Below are 24,179 nucleotides of genomic sequence, written 5' to 3'. Positions count from 1 at the left end.
ATCTTATTTCGTAGATTGTCACAAATCTTACTTCAATCTTTATTTTCGTTTATTACCGATAATACGTGCAATCAATAGTTGTTGAGAACTTATACTATATTTCACGTTATGTGGCTTCAAAATACAAGATTTAAAATCGTTCGGTGAAGAATATTTCCATTTTGTTTATTGATTCAGTTTTTTCTTTATAGCCCATCACGCATAGTCACATATGGTATGCCCGGAGAACGAAAAACAACAATAAGAGGAATCATCTGCATGCGTGTCATAAAAATTACGGAATCTGTTTCTTGAAACGGATGCGAAATATAAAAGCGGGATGACCGGGAGAAAAATTCTTCGAAAACGTTATTGCACAAAACGGTACCAGCCGATTATTCGATTACAGCGCGCGAAGATGCGAATTCCTAGCTGGTGGCGTAATTCGAATAAAGAAAATTTAATAGTCGCACGTTTTTTGGGTCCCTCGAGTCCTGTCGGTTCCCCCACCCGGTTTCGAAGGGGGCCAGTCCGAGTGTATCGGTCCCTTGAAATCGTAGCTTACAGTTGGTTGGAAATATAAAATCGTTAGTAAACGATTGGCCGATTCTAAGAATGGGTAGACCCAAGTGGGCGTTTCTAAACTCCCACCATTGGTAAAATTAAACTCACCTGGAACACCTTGTCGCTCCAACGGACCAACAGGTCGCCGATCTAAACAAGCCAGTCTTCTCCCGTCCACCGACGTGGTCGCACCGATTTCGTGCTACCACCGGTTAAAAAAAAACAAAAAAAAACAAACAAACAAACACTACGAACTAATAAACAAATAAACAAAAAATTACATATACACATATACATTTATATGTATATGTTCATATACAAGAAACTAACGAATAAATAAATAAACAATAACGACAAATTATAAATAACCATGCATAGTAAATGAAATTATATGTACATACGCATAATGAAGACGATGTAAATTTATTATACAGTAATTAATTGATAATTTAAATGAAGAGATCTGAAGAGTTCAAAATAATCGGATCGCAATGAAAATCAACGCCATATAAGTGCGTGAAAAATTAAAAGAGGAGCGAGAACGAACGTCGTTATCTGAATAATCGTTGAGTATAATTTTGGGACGACAGTTATCGCGTGACCAAAGAGGATTACATAAACACATATAGGTATACATGCATCGGGATAATATTACTGACGCATAACGTAATACGTGAATGATGAAAAATTCTTTTTCATATTAATATTCTTATGTTTGTTGTTATTGTTATTGTTTTGTTTTTATAAATTGTGTGGTTACGACAGGCTATATTGCAGTTGATAAATAAACGTGGAATATTTAATCAATATTGTTGTGTGCAGCGCATAAAAGAAATAAACAAATCGAACGTTCGGTATTCCGCATATTCGAAGAACAACAAAAAAATAGAAGATGAATCTCCACTGAAATAGATTTTTATCAAATGAAGACGATTACTATACCGTTTTAATATCCTGTTAACCCGAAGTTCATCGAGATGAAGTGCAGTTTTTAAATTTCATAATTTGCATAAAAATCGGATGGCATATATTATAAATAATATCCATAAAGTGATAATCATCGAAATGTTTAAACTCTAAAGCTAATAACTGCAGACGATTTATGAATATTAATTTAATAGAACGACCGCTGTAGTTTAGTGTGTATTATTAAAAATTCATGTTGTTTTTTTCTGCGGTTAACGTCAAGATATTTTAGAAATCGCATCGGAATACGAAGGTGTACATAAAGGTCAGTATAAATCCACTCACGGTGAAAAATTAGAGGCCCAATTAAACCCGATAAACGCTCGTATACCGCGGACTCGGCACGTCTGCTAACCACGCGTTGAAATCACCAGTGCAGTGCCATACCCGGCGTCGAAGTCTCCGGCGTTGGGGTCTCCGGCGTTGAAGTCTCCGGCGCTTCTTGGCAATCGGCGTTCTATTAAAACAAATTACGGCGTCTAGTCGCGCTATTGATTGGGAATTCCCGTTTTTCATCGACCAGCGATTATCCTAGGCACGTACCTCATTCAATATACAGGAAAATCGCGGTTTTTTTTTCCTTCATTCAAATCATCATAGGTACAATACTCATTGCGAGTGGTTTTTTTTTTGAGGAGCTTTTTTATTTCCTTCTACACATAAATCTAGACGGTGATATAAAATATTTTCATATAATCCAGTTCGGCGAACAGATATAAATAGAAACTATGAATATTATGGAGAAGAATTATTTATATATTCTTCTTTCGGAGCAGCAGTTGCAATATAATTATATCAGGGTCGGTCGCTCTCGGCTCCCATGTCAAAATATATTTATTGCCATATACTTTTTGTTTATTATTTCTGCTGCTCTTTTTTCATTCTTCTATATACATTACAGATCCTTTTTCTCTTTTTTTGGCGCGCGCCCCTTTCTGCGGTATGTCGAGAGCCATTGTTACCCTTTCTTACGGTTATTACCTCACTTGTAACTCGCTCCTCATACGGTTCACGACCCGAAGAATTTTTTCGGGCATGTACCCGCGTATCCGTCTTGCCGTATATTCACACATACACACGGATACTTTTACACGTACACGAGTGCGTCGGATACGTTTTATATACCATTCGGATATAGACGTATCACGTCATGTATATATAAGGTACGTACATACCTATGTACACATATGTGTTACGCAGCGTTTGTCTGGGGGACTAAGAGGGGGTCAGGATGGGTCCGTGAGGGTCATTTACATGTTACCCTTTTGCTCTTCGAACACCTCCGGTTAGATCGAGGGGTCGCACGCGGTTTGACTTCTTCGCACCGCGCTTAGGCACACAACCGTACACGCTGCAACTTGGTATACGTCGGTGTAATAAGAACCTAAACCCCGGCTGTGTGTGTGTGTACAACGCTCACGTGCTATCGCACACACACGAGTATGTGCGTAAAGTGTAACGCGCGCATCGAAAAATTGTCCCGGAATTTTATCGGAGTACGTAAACGTGGTGTGGTTTATATATATATATATATTTTGAGGTAAAAAATCAGTTTATCAAATGAAAATTAAAAACTCTCGGTTGTATATCCAGAAAATCTAATTACGATCCGAGGTCTGGTTCAAATAACGCGTTTCTCTTGCTTTATACGTATGCGAGCACAAGGGAATAAAAATGTCAAAAAACCAGCGGGAGTTCGGCGTCTGATCCCTGCAACCGCGCTATTATAAGTTTCGTCTTCTTTTTCTTCTTACAATTTTTCGAGCCGGCTATTATAACTGTGTATACCGAGGACGAACGCGTCCCGAGGGAGATTTCAACCCTCTGACAAAAATTACTTTATCCCTCTTCGCAATCAGAAATATACGATTATCCTCAAAGTTTATGCGAGTTTGCGTACGTGCGATCTGTAACCTCTCAAGCACTACTCCGGCTCGTACATAAAATCTCCGAACGGCGTGTACACAGTTCGTTTGTTGAAAAATCACACCGCGTTATTTAATTCCTCATCGACTCTCTTTCTATTTATACACATGTTACATGCATAGATATATGTGTACGTACTCCAAGGTATATAGATGTGCTATCGATCTATACCGAGGCTTTACAATCGCTATGGGCGTGTCTGATCGGTTGGCACGGCTCGTTATACTCGTTATATAGGTATATAGATATACGGATTCGTATATACGTCCATCTATACATACCCGTATAGCCCTCCTAATCAGTGTCCAGAGAATTCCATAACGATCAAAGGTCATTCTATAGGGTCCATATCGACGGTGATTTATGCCCGTTTTCAATGCAGAAAATATACCTTCAAAGCTATAAGGTGTAGAGTGGTAACTAGTTACCGCAACCTCTCATCATCACATAGCCAATCAACTATCCGTAGGTCAATCAACACATACCGCCTATTACTAATTAACTCCATCGTGTGCATATACACCAACCATATCTGTAACGGAAATAAAAATAATATTATTACACGGACTCGCCTTTCCGATCACTCCAACAATCAATCTACGGTATTCAATTTTCTTCTTGTTTTTTTTCATTTTTTTTTTTTTTCTTCACCACGTTGCGCAGAACTACGTTCCCACAATGTGAGGAAACGAATGCTGAGGAACAAAAAAAAAAATGGTAGTACGAGTAAAGGGTTTCTCTTGACATTTTTCTTCTCCCGTTTCTTTTCTTTCGTTCTCGTATCCTTCACAGGATCGGCGAAAGTATAATACATATTATTATATTCGCGCGCTGTTCGACGTATAAACGGGGGTATCGTATAGGTATACACGATACAGGAGGTAGAAATCGGTTGTAGATTTTTTTAAACAGTGTTAAAAATTGCATCGGTCACGGTTTTTGGATAGGGATAAAAGCAGCGCGGGGTTTGCCTCACGCATACGTGTGGAGCGAAGAGAGCTTCTTCTCATCTTCAGTTTGATGATGATCCTCACGGTGTCGTAGGTACGCGTAGTATATATGTATATATATACATATATATCTATGCATGCGTGCTTATATATATAGATATATATATATATAGATATACGTGTTATTTGAAGCGACGGGAGCTAAACGGCGGGTATAAATGATCCTTTGGAAGGATATTAATTGTTTTTGACTCCCGGCGTGCATTGTGAATCGCGAAAACATGAACTGAAGGAGTCCCGTAGTGTGTCCCGTTTTTCGGGACCTTGAGAGGATCATTTTTCAAGGACTTTGTAACCCGGGAGTTGAGGAGGGAGAGAGAGAGAGAGAGGGAGAGTGAGAAAGATAAAAGTCGGGACGATACCCGGTGGATGACGGGAGTTCGCTCCAGTAGGGACCCCCGACGCAACGCTTTAAAACGACTCTTGAACATCATCAATCAGATAGATCGTTAAAACCAAATCCCGGAATACAAATTGCGCAAAACCAAAAGTCATTTCAAAGTATTTTCATACTCCATATGCGTCCGAACACAAATATCGCTATTTTTTCTTCTCCTCCTTTTTCGGGTCAACCGTCTGACCGAACCTGAAAGATCCTCGTTACATTATACACGTCCGTTTCTCGGTGGTCCTCAAAATTGACAATAGGGACGTTTACATTCAAACACTCGAAACGAGGCGACGCTATACTTCGAAACGTGCGATTTTCTCGCCTTGTATTATCCCGCGCACATTTTCGAGTGGCGTTCGACAGCCCTTCGTTGCACGGCCATACACGGCGGAATGTTGCGAGCTAAAAATAACGATAATTCGAGAAAAATTTTAATCAACTTTACCTGCGCTCACGTAAGCGTTATAGGGCCATCAATTTGTTCGCGAGGTTTTACACGCCGTGTTACATAATATAATAGCCGGCAAAAAGTCAAGAGGGCAGAAAAAGAAGAAAAGAAAAAAGAACTATCGAGAACAGAGCGAAGGGCGAGCCCTCGACGGTACAAAGAAAGAATAGGTGGTGGAAAGAAAGAAGAGCGTCGACGGTGTAAGGAGAAAAAAAAAAAAAAAAAAAAACGGGGGTAGGAAGGCAGAGGATGTACGTAAAAATAGCTGGAGAAATACGCGAGCGGCAAGTTGCGCGGGCTTTTTCAATTCCTTCTGCGAATATAAACCGGAATATGGACCCGACTGGTGTTTAATGACGCGTAAACAGAACGTGGAAGAAAAGAAAAATGGTGAAAAAAAAAAAAAAAAATAACTGAAGAAAGGGGGGTGAATATTGGGGAGCTCTCTTTCCCCGCGCGCGGTAGCACCCTTTCATGGGCGATGGGGTGAAAGAGACGATGAGAGCAATGAATAGACGGTTGAAACTCACGTACGCCACGTACGGATGTATTGCGTGGAACTTTGGAGCGTGGAGAAACCTTATAAAGTGCGAGAAGATTGCTACGTGTATATTATATGCTTGTCCATGATACTGTAACGTCGTATTTGCTATTCAAATTATCTGGAGCAGGTACACGGGACACCGGAATCAGATCACACACGATTATTTGCATATAATATCTGGGTGCCCGCGTCACAAATAAATAATTATCAACCGACATATGCTTGAATCGTCACAGTAAATATTTACCGATCTATTTACCGTAGCGGATAATATGTCGGTTGTACCGTTCCGCGGAACGAGGGGGACGACGTAGTCATCCCGCTCAACTGGATCGCTCGAGATCATCCAAATTGAAGTGGCGGACAATGTGTAACACTTTTTTCGTGCGCTACATACTTGTTTATTTATTTTGTTCATTTTCTCTTACCACCCGTTAAATAGATTTCGAACTTTGTGGATTTTAGAACAGGGGTATACACACACACGCGCATTATATAACGCGAATGAAGAGAAAGGTATGAAAAGTCAACGTTGAAATATCGCAGCCGATGCAGGAATATATACGTAAAATGATAGAATTTCCGTTAACGGTATCAACTGTTATATTATGTATGAATAAATCTGGGTATTGCATATAACGCGGAGGACGATCGTGCGTTGCGAGGGCGGTAACTCATTAATCAAAAAGATCAGGGCCATTCGATCTACGGGTATAACATATTTACAGACATATTGAATATTATAGATGAGTAGATACGTAACGCGGGATCACCACGAAATCATCGCGGGTATAATTCCGAAGCGTCAATACATATGTATATCTCGATCGTTATACATAACATACGCTCAGCGAAAGGAATCGGATCCAATCGGCGACGCGCGTATGCGCGACGGTGTGGATTATTCTGGTTTTTTTTTTCTTTTTTCACTCCTGTCGCCAAAAATCGAAAAATCAAAAAAATTAATCAAGACTCGTCGAAACGAGTTATGCCAAATTTTAACCAAGATCGCAACATTTGCGTCGGATACGTTATACGTTGTTTAATATATACGCCGACGTCGTCTTGGCTCGTGCCATTCGCACGAGTCATTTTTTTTTTACCAAACTCATCCGCCGTGTTATTTCGTCCTCCTTCACTTTCGTCGTCGTCGTCGTTATCATCGTATCTCCTCATTCATCTATACGTAAGGACGAACTCGCGCACGAACGATGATACGGGCAGAAAATTAATGCGTGTAAATTCTCAGTCGGCACCTTCGGTACCTATGTGATCCCACGTAAGGCGCGGATCGTTGACCGAGTTTTAATTACGTCAGACGTTAATTAAAATATAGTACCTAGCCCGGCGAAGGCTCCACGCAGGGGGCCGTACCACCACTGCGAACCTGCGAGAAACGAAAAAAGTTTTTCTCAATTCGTTTCGAAAATAATCTGACTACGCAAAGATTTCACCTTTATTTTTCCATTTTTTCCTCATTTCATCCGATGCATGCGAAGAAGGACCGTCCTGTGGATGATAGAAAAAATTAGACGGACCAGAGCTATGAGAAAAAAGTACAAATAAACGACCAACGTGGATTATATCAAAAGTTCGTCCCCGTAATGGTCGGAGATCTATATACCACGAATATCTGGTATATAAAGGCGTTTGAAAACCTCCATGTTTTATTTCCAATTAACTTGGATTTAAAGTATAAATTAGCAGTTAAGTTATCGGCGTTTTTTACGAGTGTACAACAGTATCTCGGTATATACGTGTACGTAGGGAATATTTTGTATAGGATAAATCAAAAGGTATACGGGCAGTCACACGTACGTACGACTATCGCGTACCCACACAAACGACGAGGCAACACGCGGCGAGTAATTAGGCGCGACATATAGATATATGATATTATTTATATTAATTCCGTGTTATATTATTTATCATCATTTTATATCTATATATCTTATTATCGTCTCGTTATTAGATACGTATAAAAACGGTATTATTGTCGTCGTTTGTATCTTTATGCATTTTCTTTGTTTCTTTTATATATTTTGTTTTTTTTTTCGTTGAATTCGTTTCCCCGTTTCTATCAGGTTTAATGACCGTTCGCGTGGCGCGCGATCTCTTAAACGATCAGCTCCGACGCCGCTGCAGCGGTGAGGAAATTAGTGTTATATATAACGCGGTGATGTGCTTTGAAATGATAGAAAATAAAAATAACGAAATAAAATGAAAGAAAAAAAAACAAGTGAGACGGAATAAGGAATAATTAAACCGTACGGTACGAAATAGGGTGTTGGTGAAAAGAACTTTAAACTAAAGCCAACTTTATCTATATACAACATATATATTTATACCAGGTTTACGATGGCAGATGTTTCAAATGTCAAATAAAGTCAGACTCGGTAAATTAGAACTTATCAGATTCAGGCCTAATTTTATATTCTATAGACTGGTCGCGTATACCTACTTATGCTATACTACTTGGTGTATAACTCACACAGCTGGTTTTCTAGAAATGACGAAAAAAATTATTTGAAAAAGAACACAAAAAATATAATCCCCCCCGCCTAATAAATAGGAAAAAGTTGAGAAATATCAACGAACGTAAAGTTTTTCAAAATGTTCCACACGTAATAAAATTCTCCTCTGATCAATCGACGTATTTCATCTGTATAATATATAAATGATCATCGACTCGTTAAAACACGTATGATAATAAATTAATGTGTACTTAATGTATAATTGCAGATGAACCAGCAGTGCAAGGTCTGCGGTGAGCCAGCGGCAGGCTTCCATTTTGGAGCGTTCACCTGCGAGGGTTGCAAGGTAAACCGAGTTGATTATTCGATTGCCGTGATTTTTTCATCCCACTCCTTCATCTCGTCATTTCTCTCGTCAAATAAAATTCAAATAAAAATTAACAGACTGCGCTTTGATACAGATAAATGTATACGTATAGGTATATATTTCCGCTCCACGCTGCACCGGTCCGGTTATACAATATTATGTTTATAAAATCAATTTAAAGCCACGCGCCGAATTATTTGTGTGGGAACCGCCCGGAGCATTGCAGATCATTATTAAATATATTTATCTCTCGATCATTCTCGATCTGCAGAGCAAAAGAAAGCGCCGGGTGAAATACACGTGTATATAAATTACGTGAGTTATTGCCGAGAGTGAATAAAGCACGCGTATACCATCATTATCATTATTGTCATGTGTATACGTGTGGTTGGATGTATACATATAAATGTATATATGTTCAAAATAAACGGATATAGGTATACAGGTATACGGTAAAGTGTTGGCGTAATGACACGTATGAGGTGCTCGCGCGTTCGGTGATTCGCGTAGTTACTTTACACGCCAGCAATCGATGGACAACGAAATGTTATTTTATTAATTTGACACCTGATGACAAGAAAAAGAAAAAGAAGGATACGAGAAAATAAGAAGCGAAGAAACGAGAGTTTGATATTCCGTCTCGAACGGCTCGGAGCGCGCGCGGGAGCCTCCGAGCTGGAGGTTATAATTAATTAAAGACGTTCTCAGAAGAAGTTGGTTAATCGGTTCACCGAAGCTTTGAGTTTAGCTCTGATATATTCAGCCGAAGTTATAAAAGCGGACCCTCGAAATCTTGAAAGAGGTGTTCAAAAACGGAGCTGGCTCCTTCATCATCTCTCCCGTCTTCCTCTTCTTCTACTTCTTCTTCTTCTTCTTCTTCTTCTACTTCTCCCGCTGCCGTAGTTAGCAAAGAATTAATGAACGACGGGTACAGAGGTGCCGTGCATCAATCTAACTTCAAATTTTATTATTTGGCACATTTCACGGTACGGGATCACCCATCCGACTACTCGACTTGAAAACTATTCATAAGTAGGCGGTTGTTTGATACACCGATGTCCGTTACGGGTCAAAGAGAGGTGATACAGGAAAAAAAAAAAAAAAAAGAAAAGGAAAAAGAGAAGCAATTTATTAATCATTAATTTGAATAATCTGAAAAAAGGTTAATCTATTCGATTTAGAAACTCCCATTCGTTAAAAACTTTCTGATACACGTACACCCATACTCCAGTTTAAAGCAATCCGATATAATTTTTGTGCGTTTTATTTCATTTGGATTTTTTTTTCTTTTCATTTTACCGCTTTTTTCGATTCATTTTTTCTCGAACTCGATTCCGATGTGAGACGTAGTAACTTACATATAAAACCTGGATTTAATAGGCCAGAGCGAATGGTCAAAGTACACCGAAGAAAAAGCCGAGCGAACCCGGGTCGAATCCATAAGTGGTGAAGCAGCGAGGGGTCAGGAATATAGAGAAGAAAAAGGAGGGGAAGGCAAAGGGGAAGGGGACGATACGGGGGCAGAGAAGGCGGATGAGAGAATATAGGCGTGTATTATAGAAACTGCGAGAGATTCGACCGAAACGAATCGATTAACGCTGATCATGCTCTCCCGGTCAGATGAGTCGGGTTTGTGTAATATGATTATTGTTATTGTTTTTCGTTTTTCTGTTCACGTTTTTACTTTATTTTATTACATTTAATTTTTTTCCTTTTCATCTATCTCTTTCTCCCCCCCCCCCCCCCCCCTCCCCCCCCATTTTTCGTCGGGATATCTGCGCGAAACATCGCCGGTGTATAACGTTCGAAGATGGAGATTAAATTTTTTAGTTTTCACGGAGTATGAGAAATATTATAACGCGATAGCTGCGCGGACGGTGAGGTGTACGAGATGGATATCTACTATTTTTTTTCCTCTCTCTCTCTCTCTCTCTCTCTCTAGCGGGGATAACGCGAGAGATGTTTTAATAAATCGCGACGAGGATTATTGAACGCGGCATCCGTGGTCCATCGGCGGTTGATGTACCTTTGACATACATTTATACGTGGATGTACCTCCTATACGTGTACGTAACAGAGTAGATGGACATTTATCTACGGGGAGGGTGTTCACCTCTATACTATTTATTCAGCTAATGTGGTACAACGTTGAATATCGGTAGTGAATACCAAGTAACCCTCTCGGCTATGGGGCCCCCGATAGTAATTGGACCTCATTAGGGCAACAACGAGCAATACCTTACCGCGTCCATCCATTTCCTGGACTCCGGAGAGACCACTCAGATAACGCGTTTTAGGTAAATTAGACTCTACGATCCCACCGTTTCTTCGTTCTTCTTCGTTGTACGCCACTCTGGAACCATAAATATTATTCCTGCTCCGTTCCATTCCATTCCGAACTAAGGTATGCCGCAATGCCCTTTCGATCTTCTCCAAACTCTCAGACCGACTCTATGGGATTGAGAAAACTAACTGCCGATGAGTCCCCTCCTTTTTCCTATTCTATTATTCATTTTTTTTTTTACTAGCTTATTCTCGTCCCAAACTCCGAACCTTCAAAATCACATCTCTCAAACACACACATCATGTCGCATACGATAATCAACGGAATGAAACTCCCGTCACAGAGGACTTCTTGCGGAAGCTTTATTGAGTGTACACATCATTTACATTTCATGGATAGAATTTTATCTCGCTTCTTCCGCTTCTGGGGCGGGGGGGAGGGACACGTGGTCTTCTTTTGACCCGTCGTGAACGACTTTTTGGTCGGATCAATTGAAATGACATTCGAGGGAGAAAGGAACGTGGATACACGCGCGTATATCTTTTATACAGATATATATATGAGTGTATAATATTTGAAATGATTCAAGCAAAATGAACATCGCGGGGCACTAGGTACGGCGAAGAGTCTGGACTGTTCATTAGCATACTAACGACGCTACTATACGCGGTGTATACCTACTCGAAAAGCTGTGCGTCACGCGCGTTAAATAAGTGCGACCGGTAATAAGAAGTAGACGAAGTTAGGAGAAGAACAAGTAGAAAAAGAAGGAGAAGAAGTTTAAAAAGCGTCGACATCAGAAACTAAGCTCTTCTCTTCAAATTTTTCGATCGCCTCTGACGTAGCGAGCTTTCGAAACCCTTACCTTTTATTATATCATACATAGTCGTGGCGCGTTTGTTATCAATTATCATATATTTCCTTCTCTCCTAACGTCCCGTTTCTTCGCATACTTATTAAAAGTGCAGTATTATATGTGGGGTATAACAGGAGCCTCTCGAGAGTCTGACCTCTGAATTTTAACGCGTTTCTTTTGTTTCGCATCATTGTTATCATTATTATGGTCTCTTTTTACTTAATTTTTTTTTTTTTTTTTTATTAACATCGTGCACGACGCATGAATATTTTAAATTTGCAACGAGCGTGTAATCTGCATGCGATGTGTCCAGATGACTCGACTCATTATAACCTCGCGAAAGTATAGGTATGGTACACGTACATACATATATATATACATATATTACAATTGTACATGGAATTTGAACTCTCACAATTTTTCATAATAAACTTGGAACAATTTTCAAAGGTTTCGAGAATACTCGTTGAACCTTTACGGTACATGTACACGAGAGGATGTGTCGCACCGTGAGCAATGTATAATATCACGTACGTGTATGTAGACTATATACCATTGTACATAAATGAAAAATAAATATCCAGGTCGCAAATGTCACTTGTAATGCAAATCCTCCGTATACAGGTACATGATATGGTATATATACGCACGTATGCGCATGTGGATACATATATATATAGATATATACATATTTAATACAGAGTTAAGAGGCTCACGGAGTTGTGCATTGTTTTATTTATCAAACACACGTCGTTGTAGGACTGCTGCTTTTCAATACACAAAATTATGCGAGCGAATGTCCATTGTGAAAATTCCATACCACACCCCAAATAAGAATAAGTGAAGTGTAAGTGAAGTGAAGTGAACCAAACGAAACTCCGGCTCCGGCTCCGTAACCGCTCTTACTGTTAACCGCTGCTCACTTCGAACCGAGGCCTGATGTGATTCAGAAAATAATAACATATTCATTACGGACAGCTACCGATACAGAGACAATGCAGCAACTGTAGCGAGTGTGTTTGATATCGGGGACACACTTAGAGACAATGAAAAGCACGACGCCTTTTTTCATCATCTCTCTTTTTTTTTTTTTTTTTTTTATCCTTCTTTCTTTCTTCTTCCTTGCCTCATTTTTTTTTACTCTTTTCTTTCGTTATTCCGCTGCTTGAGTTGCGCCCGCAAACGGGAGTAAGTCCTTTAATAGAAATAACGTCGTTGGTCGGCTATCTTCGTCATGGCGGTTGGAACCGTACCACTACGTTGTTACGAGGTCGATCGAGGCGGGTTATCATCGTCGGCCTACAATTCTCCACCGACTTCCGATACCTCGAAAACCACTTACTAATTACTTGGAACGGAAAATCCGTTTCCTGTGTTCGGTTCGTTATTTATTTATTTTTTTTTTGTTTCGGGGGGGTTTTTATTGTTTGTTTTGTTCGATGAAAGAAGGACGAGGTGTCGGTTGCAGGGGACACGACGACGAGAGAATACAATAAAAATTAATGAAAGAGAGCGACGAGGGTGATATTTCGAGGAGGAGAATGAGAATGAGAGAACGACGCGGAGGCGATGAGGGCAGTTTGGCGAGGACTAAGAGCCTCGTAAATACGATTATACAGAGGTGTAATCTGGCCGTGATATCTCCTCGGGACAATTAGCTCGCTCATAAAGAGACATTAGCGCGAGGCGCGTGTTAAACATACGGTAAGAATCTACCTTGCATATCGGGTATATAGTAGCAACATCAGCTTTAGCGGTATAAGGACGGAATTGAGAACCAGCTGAACCTGAACCTGAACCCGATGCAGACGCCGCATTAGCTACCCATAGAGTGTAGAGAGTGACTGTTAAAGGATGCAGGTTAAGTTACCAACCGAGCTTAAAACAGAGAAGTAGAGAAGAAATGCGAGATGAGAAGAACTTCTCTCGAGAGTCTTAACTGCCACCATTACCCCTCTAATTGCCCCACCATTTAAATACCCGAGCTCTATCCACCTCGTATACAAACAACTGTATACCTACTACGTACGTACGCTGTATAAGGGCTTCGTTTCGAACCCCGCGTCGCGCGCAAAAAAAAAACAAACAAACTTGAATGTATAAATTCAAGAAGAAAAAATTTCGTGCACTATTTAAGGGTAATCTGAGTTAATTCGTTTTTTTTTCCCCCATGCACCGAGTCTGGCGATAAAACTTGAAAGAGATAAAGAAGCGATTGGATTGCATCTATCGGACTCTTCGATCGATCGTCGAGGAATCGTGACGAATGTTTCAGGGTGGATCGTTCTTCGCGAAGGAATGGAGAAGCTTGCAACCGATACGGATATTTGGCAATCGATTGCTCAATTCTTCATCGATCATTTCGCGACCGATGATAATTGAATGTATAAAAAGTAACGAACCCGATCGTTGCAAATACAAAATGTTTAAAATCCGAGCTACGTGCGGACGTCACATTGTTAGGGTTGCGTATGGTATATTCTATTATTTGTACACCGCTCAGGATTTGAAGAAGACAATCGCGAGTAACGATATGTGTGGTTACATAGAGACCGTATATGTAATACGCCCTTGGACAAACGAACGTCTCGCGGCTATACAACGATATCGCTGATCCTCTTAATATATTTCGTTTGCGTGTTCACTGTTCGGCAACAATATAACTCATTGATCGTGATCTAGGGCGCGTACGTGAACCGCAATTTACGAACGATCGTCATCATTATTATAATAATACAAAAATCTAAATCGGACGGATTTTTAGCAGGTGCCAGATCGATTTTATCCCGTATAATCACGCTCGGCTCTAGACCCGACCCTCGTTCCCGGAGGGTCGATAAATTTCGGAAAAAGAATTCAGAGGAGAAGAAAAAAATGAATTAAAATAACACGGGAGAAAGAATACAAATGAGCAGGTTACGATCCCCCCCCCCTCTCTCTCTCTCTCTCTCTCTCTCTCTCTCTCTCTTTCGACCGTCTATTCTCTCCGCTCTTTTTTTTTTTTTTGTAATATATTATTTTTTTTACTTTTGTTTCTTTCTTCAGACGAAAATAAAAGCGGATTTTATACGATTGCGCGGCGCCCCGAACGTTATATTGGCATTCGAAACACACGTCGTTCAAGGTCTTCTTCAAACGCGATGACATCAGGTCTTCGGGGTCGCTTTCAGTTACCTTTATATATGAAAATATCGCACACCATTCTGTACTCGTGGATATGTGTAAATCTACATGTGTAGAGTGCGTAAAATACACCCTAGAGAATAGAAAAAATCCAAGTTTTTTTTGATAAAAAATGGTGAAAGGAAAGTGTAAATTTTTCTCTACTTCTAATTGTAAATCACACTCGGGGTTTTTGCCGGTGATTTCTGTTCTCTCATCTCGCTCGCGATTAGTTTCACCTTGGTTTTTCGAAAGAAGAAGAAGAAGAAGAAGAAGAAGGTTCCGTCTTATTTCTCTCATTACGGGTATATACTTGACTTTGCTGAAATTTAGTTTCTTTTGCTCGTTCCGCGTGCACCGAGTCAACGACTCAATGATTTCTAAAGCTTTTCTCCACGCGGACATAATTATTATCTGTTATATGCATATGCTGCAATGTACACCTACTTCACCTAGAAAAAAAAATGATTTACATACGGCGAAAAAAATTGAAGAGAGGAGAGATACCGCGCTTTATAATAGACTATATATGTAATACGGAACACGTTTGAATGGACCATATGCTGGATACATGTATTTATATTATATGCACATAATATACGAGTATAAATGGAATACGGAATTGAGAGGCGCGCGCGCGCGCGCGCGACTTTTTAGAACATTCACGGCTTATTTCAGCTACACAAGTAGATGGATAGATACAGAAATCTATGTTATATACCCGCTTCTTCCGTCTAGGTAGGTAGGCATAAATATATGTATACAAATGTACATGAGACGTCGGTAAATAACAAACACATTTGTAAATATATATACCCTGCATACACGTACGCATACGTGTGTCGAGGGGAATTCGATTATGGTAGAGACCAACCAACCGACCAACCAACGGGGAGGAGAACGCGACGAACGTTCGTACGTCAACGACGATTTTTTTTCCCTCCGTTTGATTTTCATGATTTTTTGGCTTTTCGTTTTTTTTTTTTGTTATCTCTCAAAGTTGGCGTACACCCACCGATACGCGTACGAAGAATTTGTCTTCACTCGAATCTATTTGCTCGCGCGTCTGTTTCAACAGAGTTCGGACCACTGTAAAATAGTAGGGTGCAGATACAGTATACATATACAGCGGATAACATATATGTATATAATTTACACGAGATTCGAAGGAGTGTACACGTATACCGTGTTAGCGTGTATAGTACCGCTGTATTATTCAAATTGTGACGCCATAAACTTGTAGCGAAATTTATATTCAATTGAGAATAAAAATTCTGAAACGGATTATCGCCATGCTTCTATACAAATACAAATAAATAGCGTGATTTTTTTTATTCCTCACTCTCGAGGGGTTTTACAATAATTCCTAGAAAATTTCAAACCTCGCATCGCAAACTTTTAACACGTTGTAAAAAAAATAGAATAGAAACAAAAATCAAATAAAATATGTATACGTGAGTATGTAATGTAATATACCAGTAGGTTCCTCTCAAAGGCGACTCGCATCGTTAATTAGCATGATAAACGTGAACACGATCATCAATAGTAGTTCGCATAATGGTGACGGTGTACCTACATAGTAGCCCGATGTCTATTTATTTTATTTTATTTATTGAAAAAAAAAAAAAGAAAAGAAAAAACACGGTTTTTTTCAGGAAAAATTTTACGCAAAACGACCATGAAAAGGTATATATATATATATATATACGTTTTGAGCACACCGTATCATTGTACCATACCTTCGAGATTTCCGCGAAATGGTTTATTCAAATATAGATCTTCAACGCTCTCTAAAATGACTCATTTACGGATAATATGTGGATGCGATGCGATCGAAATATGATGAGTTAACGGGGTCGTCGTCGCGTCTTTTTAGAAATTTTTTTCCATTCGGTTGTTGATCGTTCGATTGGATTTTCAAAAATGAATAATTATAGAAAATCGGATGATAAAAAAATACGGTTGTGAAACGGCATTTCTTTACGTAACCCAAATCCGAAAATGAAAGTCGCTTTACTTTTTATCATGTTCTCTTGAGATCTCCGTTCGGATGTTCTTTGTATCTCGTCGGATCAAACCGCAAATTTCTAATGCAAAACTGACAAAATTAATCCTCTCCAAGATATAAATCAATCTCTCGATACCGATATTGGGATTAACGATTTCGATAATCGATCGATCGGGGTCCAAATCACTCGAAATTGATTGATTTGAAATTCACACGGAATCAATAACACACGCGAGTACGGAAATTCGATGGAGATCATGCGGATGACTGATAAAGTGCTCGATGCTCAAAATGGTATAATGGTATATAGTTAAAGTATAAGGTAAAAAGTAAAATCGTAAAATAGACGTATGGTAGTTCGATGTGTGCGCGTACACGTATAGCTTATGTACAGCAGAGGTATATGGGTACGTAGTAGACAGTGCAAGAGGAGAGATAGCCGGGCGAACGGCCGTTTCACATTCCCACGACCTTAATATAGATTCTTGATACGCGCTATGGAGTAAGAGGATCTCAGTTTGACTCGTGCGGGATAGTAAAAGAGGAGATTACGAGGTTTGGTCCACCGCACCGCACCGGCGTCTCAACGGATAGCACAAAACCAGCGGATATATCTACCTACCGTACGTTCACACAACGCCGGCGCGACGATGCGACAGCACAAACAATTTCTGCACTCGTACGTTGCACATGCATACATATAATCCATATCCAGGTATAGGCGAAGAAGGGACCCCCCCTTTCCCCCTTCCCCCTTCCCCCCACCCCCCCGCGCGGAGTAGATTGAGAGGAGAGCTTGACCGCGAAGACCGTCCGCGTCTCGAGTGCTGCAAAAGTCTACGTAGGCACACACGTATATATTTTATGTAGGTACATAATAATATCGTACATAGGCAAAAGAGTTTAGAGTATACCTCGGGGTGCGTTTGTGAATAGAAGTGCGTGGGCGGATGGGTGGGATGGATGGAGAAAACGGAAAGGATGGCTGTGGTGGCACAGGTGTAGAGATCGGCGGGGAGGCTGGATTATATTTTATACCTATCCATTAGAACGCCGAGAAGACAAAGATGTACACCTATATAACTGAAAGAGTGGGATAAAGATATAGAGGGGATCGCGCGCTGCTATATCAACCGTTCGTAGAATAGGTGAAATTCTCTGTTCGTCCATATTATAGTCCCCCCCCCCCCCGCTCGGATGCCGAATGTTACATATCTATAATGTGATCGTTATATTCGCCCGTCGAGTTTTTGGAATTTTACAGCGTTTTGAAACACGCTCGTAAATAGCCGCATATAATTAATTCGGCGTAGCGATTCCCTTCCACGATTATTTCCATCGAGAAGACAAATATTTGCTCATCGATTCGCTGCCGAACGAATCATCGCGTCGATCGCCAGACTTTTGAGAAAAGGCCCGTTGAAATGGAACAGGAAATTTGTTTTTACCCGTTCATCGTCGGGTCTTCAACGCCAATTGGCGATGTTTTCTACGACCCGAGGTCGAACGCGACCGGTAAAATAGTCTATTAATTTCCAAAATCAGTCTTATTCTACCGATATGACAATCATCGATTCCGACGATAATATAAAATCAGCGAAAAAAACTCGTGAACAATTAAGACCCGTGAAAAAAAAATTGTAGGGAATAAACCGTGAATGTATTATTTATACCGCGAAGTGATTCAATTCAAAGATCGTTGGGCAGCCCGCGGCGATTGCGCGACGCGTGCATGCGATATGTACGTTTCCTATTGGAACGTGTTTTTTCTTTTCTTTTTTTTTTTTTTTTTTTTTCTCTGCAATTCCTGATGGCTATTACTGTTATAGTTGCTGTTAGCGTGGATATGTTATCCACCTGAAGGTATAAAACGCGACTCGGTGGTACAGAGGATCAAGTTTCGTGTAAACCGCTCCAAACTTTAAACGATCGGTTGCAACCTCCATTTAGGGATTTTCATACCCGGACAAATTCGCGGTGTACAGGTACACGCAAGAAATTCTGGATTATGTATGTAACTGAACGGGCATGTGTATCTTACTGAAATCAAACGGCGTGCCCGGAATCTCGGTCTGATTTGTAGTAACGCCATAATATCTCATGTTTCTCTCTCCCTTCGATAGAATTAATTGCGAAAGGATTTAAACTGCGTGTTAACCGACGCGGTGGTCGCACGTTGATCAAGAAGTTTAGGTAAAAACAGATATATCGATTCGCTATTTGTCAAGTAGTATACCAGAGACGTCAGTCAACCTGTTTTAGCGGTTCGCTTGTGTTTCTCCTTTTTTTCCCCACCTCCAAAAAATATAACGGAATTATTTTTCTATCCCGATTCGAACGTTTCCAGGTTTTTTTTTTTTTTTTTTTTTTTTTTTTTTTTCTTCTGTCGTTGCGAAAATTATTCTAAAACTATTCAAAAGTAATAATTACAACCACGTATACAATGCTCTTCCGCGAAAGGAGTCGCAATTTCTCAGACCGATCCGATCATCTACCGGTTTTTGATTCGGAAGTTACGCGGTGGTACAGCGGAGGATATTCAACTTCGCGATCAGGTCGACTCGGACCTTACTGATCCAAATACGTAGTGGTACGAGATGGACTTACATGTCAGTAGTTCTCGGGGTACCGGATGATTCAAAGATTCCTAGCTTGATTGAAATTCTCCATGTTCAGCCGTAGCGGAGAACTGTGTGTGAAATGGGTTACCATGCCAACTCGTTGGTTAGGAAGGCGGTATTATTGTTCGATTGATACGTTATACCGCGATGCTGTTTCTCAACCGAATCAACTGATTTTTTATTTTCCCCCCTTTTTTTTTTGATTTCAGTCGTTTTTCGGCCGGACGTACAACAATCTCGGGAGCATATCCGAGTGTAAAAACGGCGGGGTGTGCGTGATAAACAAGAAGAATCGAACGGCCTGCAAGGCATGTCGGCTGAGAAAATGCCTGATGGTCGGTATGTCGAAATCCGGATCACGTTACGGTCGTAGATCGAATTGGTTCAAAATCCACTGTTTACTCCAAGAGCAGTCGAACAGTAATCAGTCGCAGGGTGGACACGGGGCGGGTCAATTCGGCGGTGGTTTTTTGCCGGGATTCTTGCCACCCCAAGGTCAAGGTCAGCACGGTATATACGGCAAAGAGTTGAAAGAACGAGCGTCTCCGAGTCAGGAGGACCTAGCGCTACAGTCTCACCTTCTCCACGTCGCTATGCTGAAACAAGAGCGCGAAAGGGGTAACAAGTCTCCCCATCCGGACGACATCGCGCTTCAGAATCAGTTGAGATTCCTCGCGTGGCAGAAGGAAAGGGAAAGGGTTGTAGCTGCTAGTCATCAACAACAGCCACCCGGTACACCGCCGAGGGATTCGACGCCCCCTTCGTCCTTCAACAACTACGTAAACTCGAAACATCAACCGACAACGCCGCCTATATTCCCGATAAACTTCGCCCAAAAGGATATAATAGTACCGTCGAGTCCTCCGGAAGTGTTCAGGCCCTTTCTACCAACCTACAAAAGGACGGCGGACACACCGAGCGACAGCGGTGCATCATCGGCCGGAGAACAAGACCAGGATGACAGTAGAAGTAATTCGGCGTTGAGTAATTATTTCAAAACGAGTTCGTCGCCGCCTTTATCGGAGCGCGAATTCCCACCTCGTAAAATAAACGCCACGGTAACCTTGACCACCGGATATCCTCACCACGGTTTAGGCCTCGTTTATCCTCCACCGGGTGGTTTGGTGACGCCGGCGGCGTCCCAACATTCTCCAAGAGGTGGCGATTTACTACTAGTAAGTCCGAGTCCCGGTGGTTTAGCCTTGGAACAAGACGAACCGATAGATTTAAGCGTTAGATCTGTTTCGAGAAATTCATCCGGCATACGTCCGACCTGCAGTCAATCGTCGGCCGAATCATCCGCGAGTTGTTCGAGTAGTAACAGTCCGGTAAAAGATAATCAAGATCAACCATCTATTCCACCCACTAAAACTAAACCATTAGACTTAACACTTGGCATTAAAAGGCCGGCTGAATTACCACTGTCACTTTAAGCCGGACCACTCTGAGTCCTCAATAATATTGTTATTTTATCGATACTCGTTATTTGAAATTTTTCTTTTTCCCCACATTTTTTCTGTCGACTTTATCGAATCATCGTAGGTGAAAGACTGATTGCGAACAGGGAAACGAAATGCTCTTTATTCCGGATTCGACCGTAAAGACAACTTTTTTGACCTGAAAGGCGGGACTAATCTTGAATCTGATATCCTACTATACTTTTCTCCAGCATTTTGCGAATATAAGTAAATTTGCGGTAAAAAAAGTGAATTAGCGGGACGAAAATTACTTTCACTCCTGCGAATGCCCGACGAAAAGTAGTCTTTACAGTCGAGTCGGAAATAAAGGCCTGTATGCAACGTAGAAATAGAGCTAATCATTCCCTCGGACTTACCGCCCTCCCGAAAATTCCCTCGAGTGAATACTCCACCTTCAGGAATTTTACTCGGGCAGTACAGTTGTCCGCGGTAATAAACCGCAGCTTTATTCCCTTGTTGCATAATGTACTATTTACCTACTCTCGATACGAAAAAAAAAAAATGAAAAGTTTCAAAAATGAGTAATAATAATTATGTGTTCAATTTGTAAATATCGCTGAATCATTGTTTATTTGGTATAAATATGCGAATGTGTGCGCGTGTGTGTGCTTTCTTTTTTTTCTTATTTCCTATTTATTCTCCCACTAGATAAAGCTAATTTTATACACATCGTATATATATGAATTTATTTGTAAAAGGATACCAGACGTATATATTATATACTATAAATGTAAGAAACGAATGGAGATTTGTTATTGTTGATATAATTATTATCATCGTCATCATTATTATTATTATGCCTATTATTATCATTATTATTATTATCATTATTATTGATATAAATATTATTTTAATCCGAAGAAAGTATATATTGTGGATATATCGGCCAGTAGTTGAGTGCCTTAATATATTATTTCTCAACCCATAACGTTAGTGAATGTATTTAACCTATTTTTTTTTTTTTTTTTATTATTTCTATTTTATTTGAAACTATTATTATTATTATTATCATTAGATATGCAATAGTAAATTTCACGTATCTTTTGAACGAATGTTCTCTTTCTTCTTCTTTATTATCGTTCTCAATAATAATGATATTATTATTCTATTTATATATGTGATGAAGTCTAGGCCAGTAGGTGTATACATATATATCTATGTATATATTATAATGGAGTTGAATGAAAAAACTACATGGTGAAAATAACATTGATTTTGAAGTAGCTGCAACGAATTTTGTACATATATACATATAATATATTGCAGTGTAGGCGGCGTTATTATTATATTTGAAATAAAACGAAACATGAGTATTTTCCAGAAATGAAATTCTCTCATATAACTAAGATAGAACGACGTCGTTTTTGTGCACAGTGCGAGCGATTTTGAAATCACAATTTTCATCAAATTCAATTCATTTTTCCTCCTAATTTTCACTCCTCAGAAATTAAAAAAGCAAAAAAAAGTCATCTCTATCCTCGTACGATCTACTCGCCCATTATACTCGTAGTATCCTATAGGTATATCATATGTAATCAATGAAAAGCCCCTCACGATGATAAGATATTCGTCCATATGAATGAAATAAAAATTGAAATAGAAATATTTTGTAAATATACACACTAGGGAATTATAATAATGGCGAAGAAAAGAAACAAAACTAGAAAAATGAAAAAAAAAAAAAAATCAAATAAACAAATCAATAAATAATACAAAAAAAATATTGAGTGGCAGGCCAGTACACGTGTATGCGATGAAATAAATATTTTTGTTCAATCAAAAAACAAAAAACAAAAAAAAACTCATTATATATAAATATAAAGCAAAAAGAATAGAAAATTGGAACTCGTTGTTGTTATTGATGTATAATTATTGACTCGAATTTCAACAGCCCTGAATGAAGAAGAATCGCGCACACGGTGAAGTCGAATGAAAATACGAGAACGATCCGCAGGATCTTTCATCCACTTGTTCTTCTCCTCGTTGTTTCGAACTGATCAAGTAGATATATCGACGAATCGACGGATAGATCGATGGATCGTGCAGTCCGCAGTTATAAGGTTAAAAAGTTATCACGAACTACCACCGCAGCAACTGATCATGACGATCGTCGATGGTGATGTTCCTCTCCGCATAAGTTATTCCGCATATAATAGGTATTCAGTATCATATGTGCAACCCGCAAGTGCATGTAACGCGGCAAATGTTAGAGCGGAAAGAATTCATGCTTTTGTATCTCTATTGACGTATGGGTTGTGTATACCTATATACAGATATACGTATACTCCAGATAGACATTTATATATATGGATATCTGTAAAGAAATCACTATCCTACTGTGTTCAGAATCTTATATCCTAGTCGGGCGGCAATGTGTCACCGGTATTCATTCGACTTCGACTTCCACTCTGACTTCTACTTATGCTTATAACGTTTTTAATTCTACTTCTACCGCTGCCGCTGGTGTATCAAACAACGATATGTTGTCGCTTAAAACGCGTCATGACTCTATGCATGAGTTGAGCAATAGGTATACCTATGCATGTAACCGCGGTATATACATACAAGTACCCGTAGACACAGGGTGACATATTTTCAACCACCGGCGGTAGCACGAATCTCCATCTACTTCGCCAATTTCATTCATCTCGAAGAAGAAATCCGATCCGATTTCGTTGGGGAAAGCCTTTTTCGTGCGATTATGTGATACGAGGCTTTTCCGAGAATCCGGTTTTTCCGGAACATTTGAAACAGACAACGGAAAACGTCAGTTCATTCGATACGTCGAGCTGCCAAATACGTCGACCAGCCACGACGATTTTCCGACTCCATTTCGATCCAAATCGCTGAAAATAGAAACAAAACAAAACTGGAAGCAAAGCAAAGTTGCGGAAAGAAAATCTAATCTCTCGACGTCGCACGGTACCTGTGACCAAGTAAACATTGGCGATTCGATATGAGATCGTTAGTATGTCATAGGCTAGTCGAGTTGGCATGAGAATCCCTCACTGTGAGTCCTCGACGCGTGTAGACGGAGCTCGTTCGTGTGCTCTGATTAAGACTCGTTCCAAGTGGTTTTAAGTAGTCGCGACAAGAGTCGC

The 24,179-nt window shown here is 40.0% G+C and overlaps 1 protein-coding gene across 2 annotated transcripts; it reads left to right on the top strand.

Moving 5' to 3' along the window:
* The first annotated feature begins 722 nt into the window (after positions 1–722).
* Positions 723–22,920, top strand: LOC105689518 (zygotic gap protein knirps-like). Of its 2 annotated transcripts, none has more exons than XM_012406583.3 (3): positions 723–1,774; positions 8,571–8,648; positions 19,810–22,920. In XM_012406583.3, the coding sequence occupies exons 2-3, from the start codon at positions 8,571–8,573 to the stop codon at positions 21,031–21,033; spliced, it is 1,302 nt and encodes a 433-aa protein (XP_012262006.2). In that variant the 5' UTR covers positions 723–1,774; the 3' UTR covers positions 21,034–22,920. The 2 variants fall into 2 exon arrangements, with proteins under 2 accessions (XP_012262006.2, XP_048505231.1); XM_048649274.1 differs by lacking the exon at positions 723–1,774 and adding an exon at positions 1,900–2,044.
* Positions 22,921–24,179: the final 1,259 nt, after the last annotated feature.

This window comes from Athalia rosae, chromosome 2 (genome assembly GCF_917208135.1).
Source record: "Athalia rosae chromosome 2, iyAthRosa1.1, whole genome shotgun sequence".
In the NCBI taxonomy this organism is placed as follows: domain Eukaryota; kingdom Metazoa; phylum Arthropoda; class Insecta; order Hymenoptera; family Athaliidae; genus Athalia; species Athalia rosae.
The sequence above is the reverse complement of the archived record's forward strand: the minus strand, read 5'-3'. Positions and strand labels throughout refer to the sequence as shown.

What these genes read in the sequence shown, in the direction of transcription:
- LOC105689518 (XM_012406583.3), top strand. Translation starts at nt 8,571, where the DNA reads ATGAACCAGCAGTGCAAGGTCTGCGGTGAGCCAGCGGCAGGCTTCCAT. An exon ending in TCACCTGCGAGGGTTGCAAG is followed by an intron (nt 8,649 to 19,809) that starts GTAAACCGAGTT and finishes TTTTGATTTCAG; the next exon opens with TCGTTTTTCGGCCGGACGTA.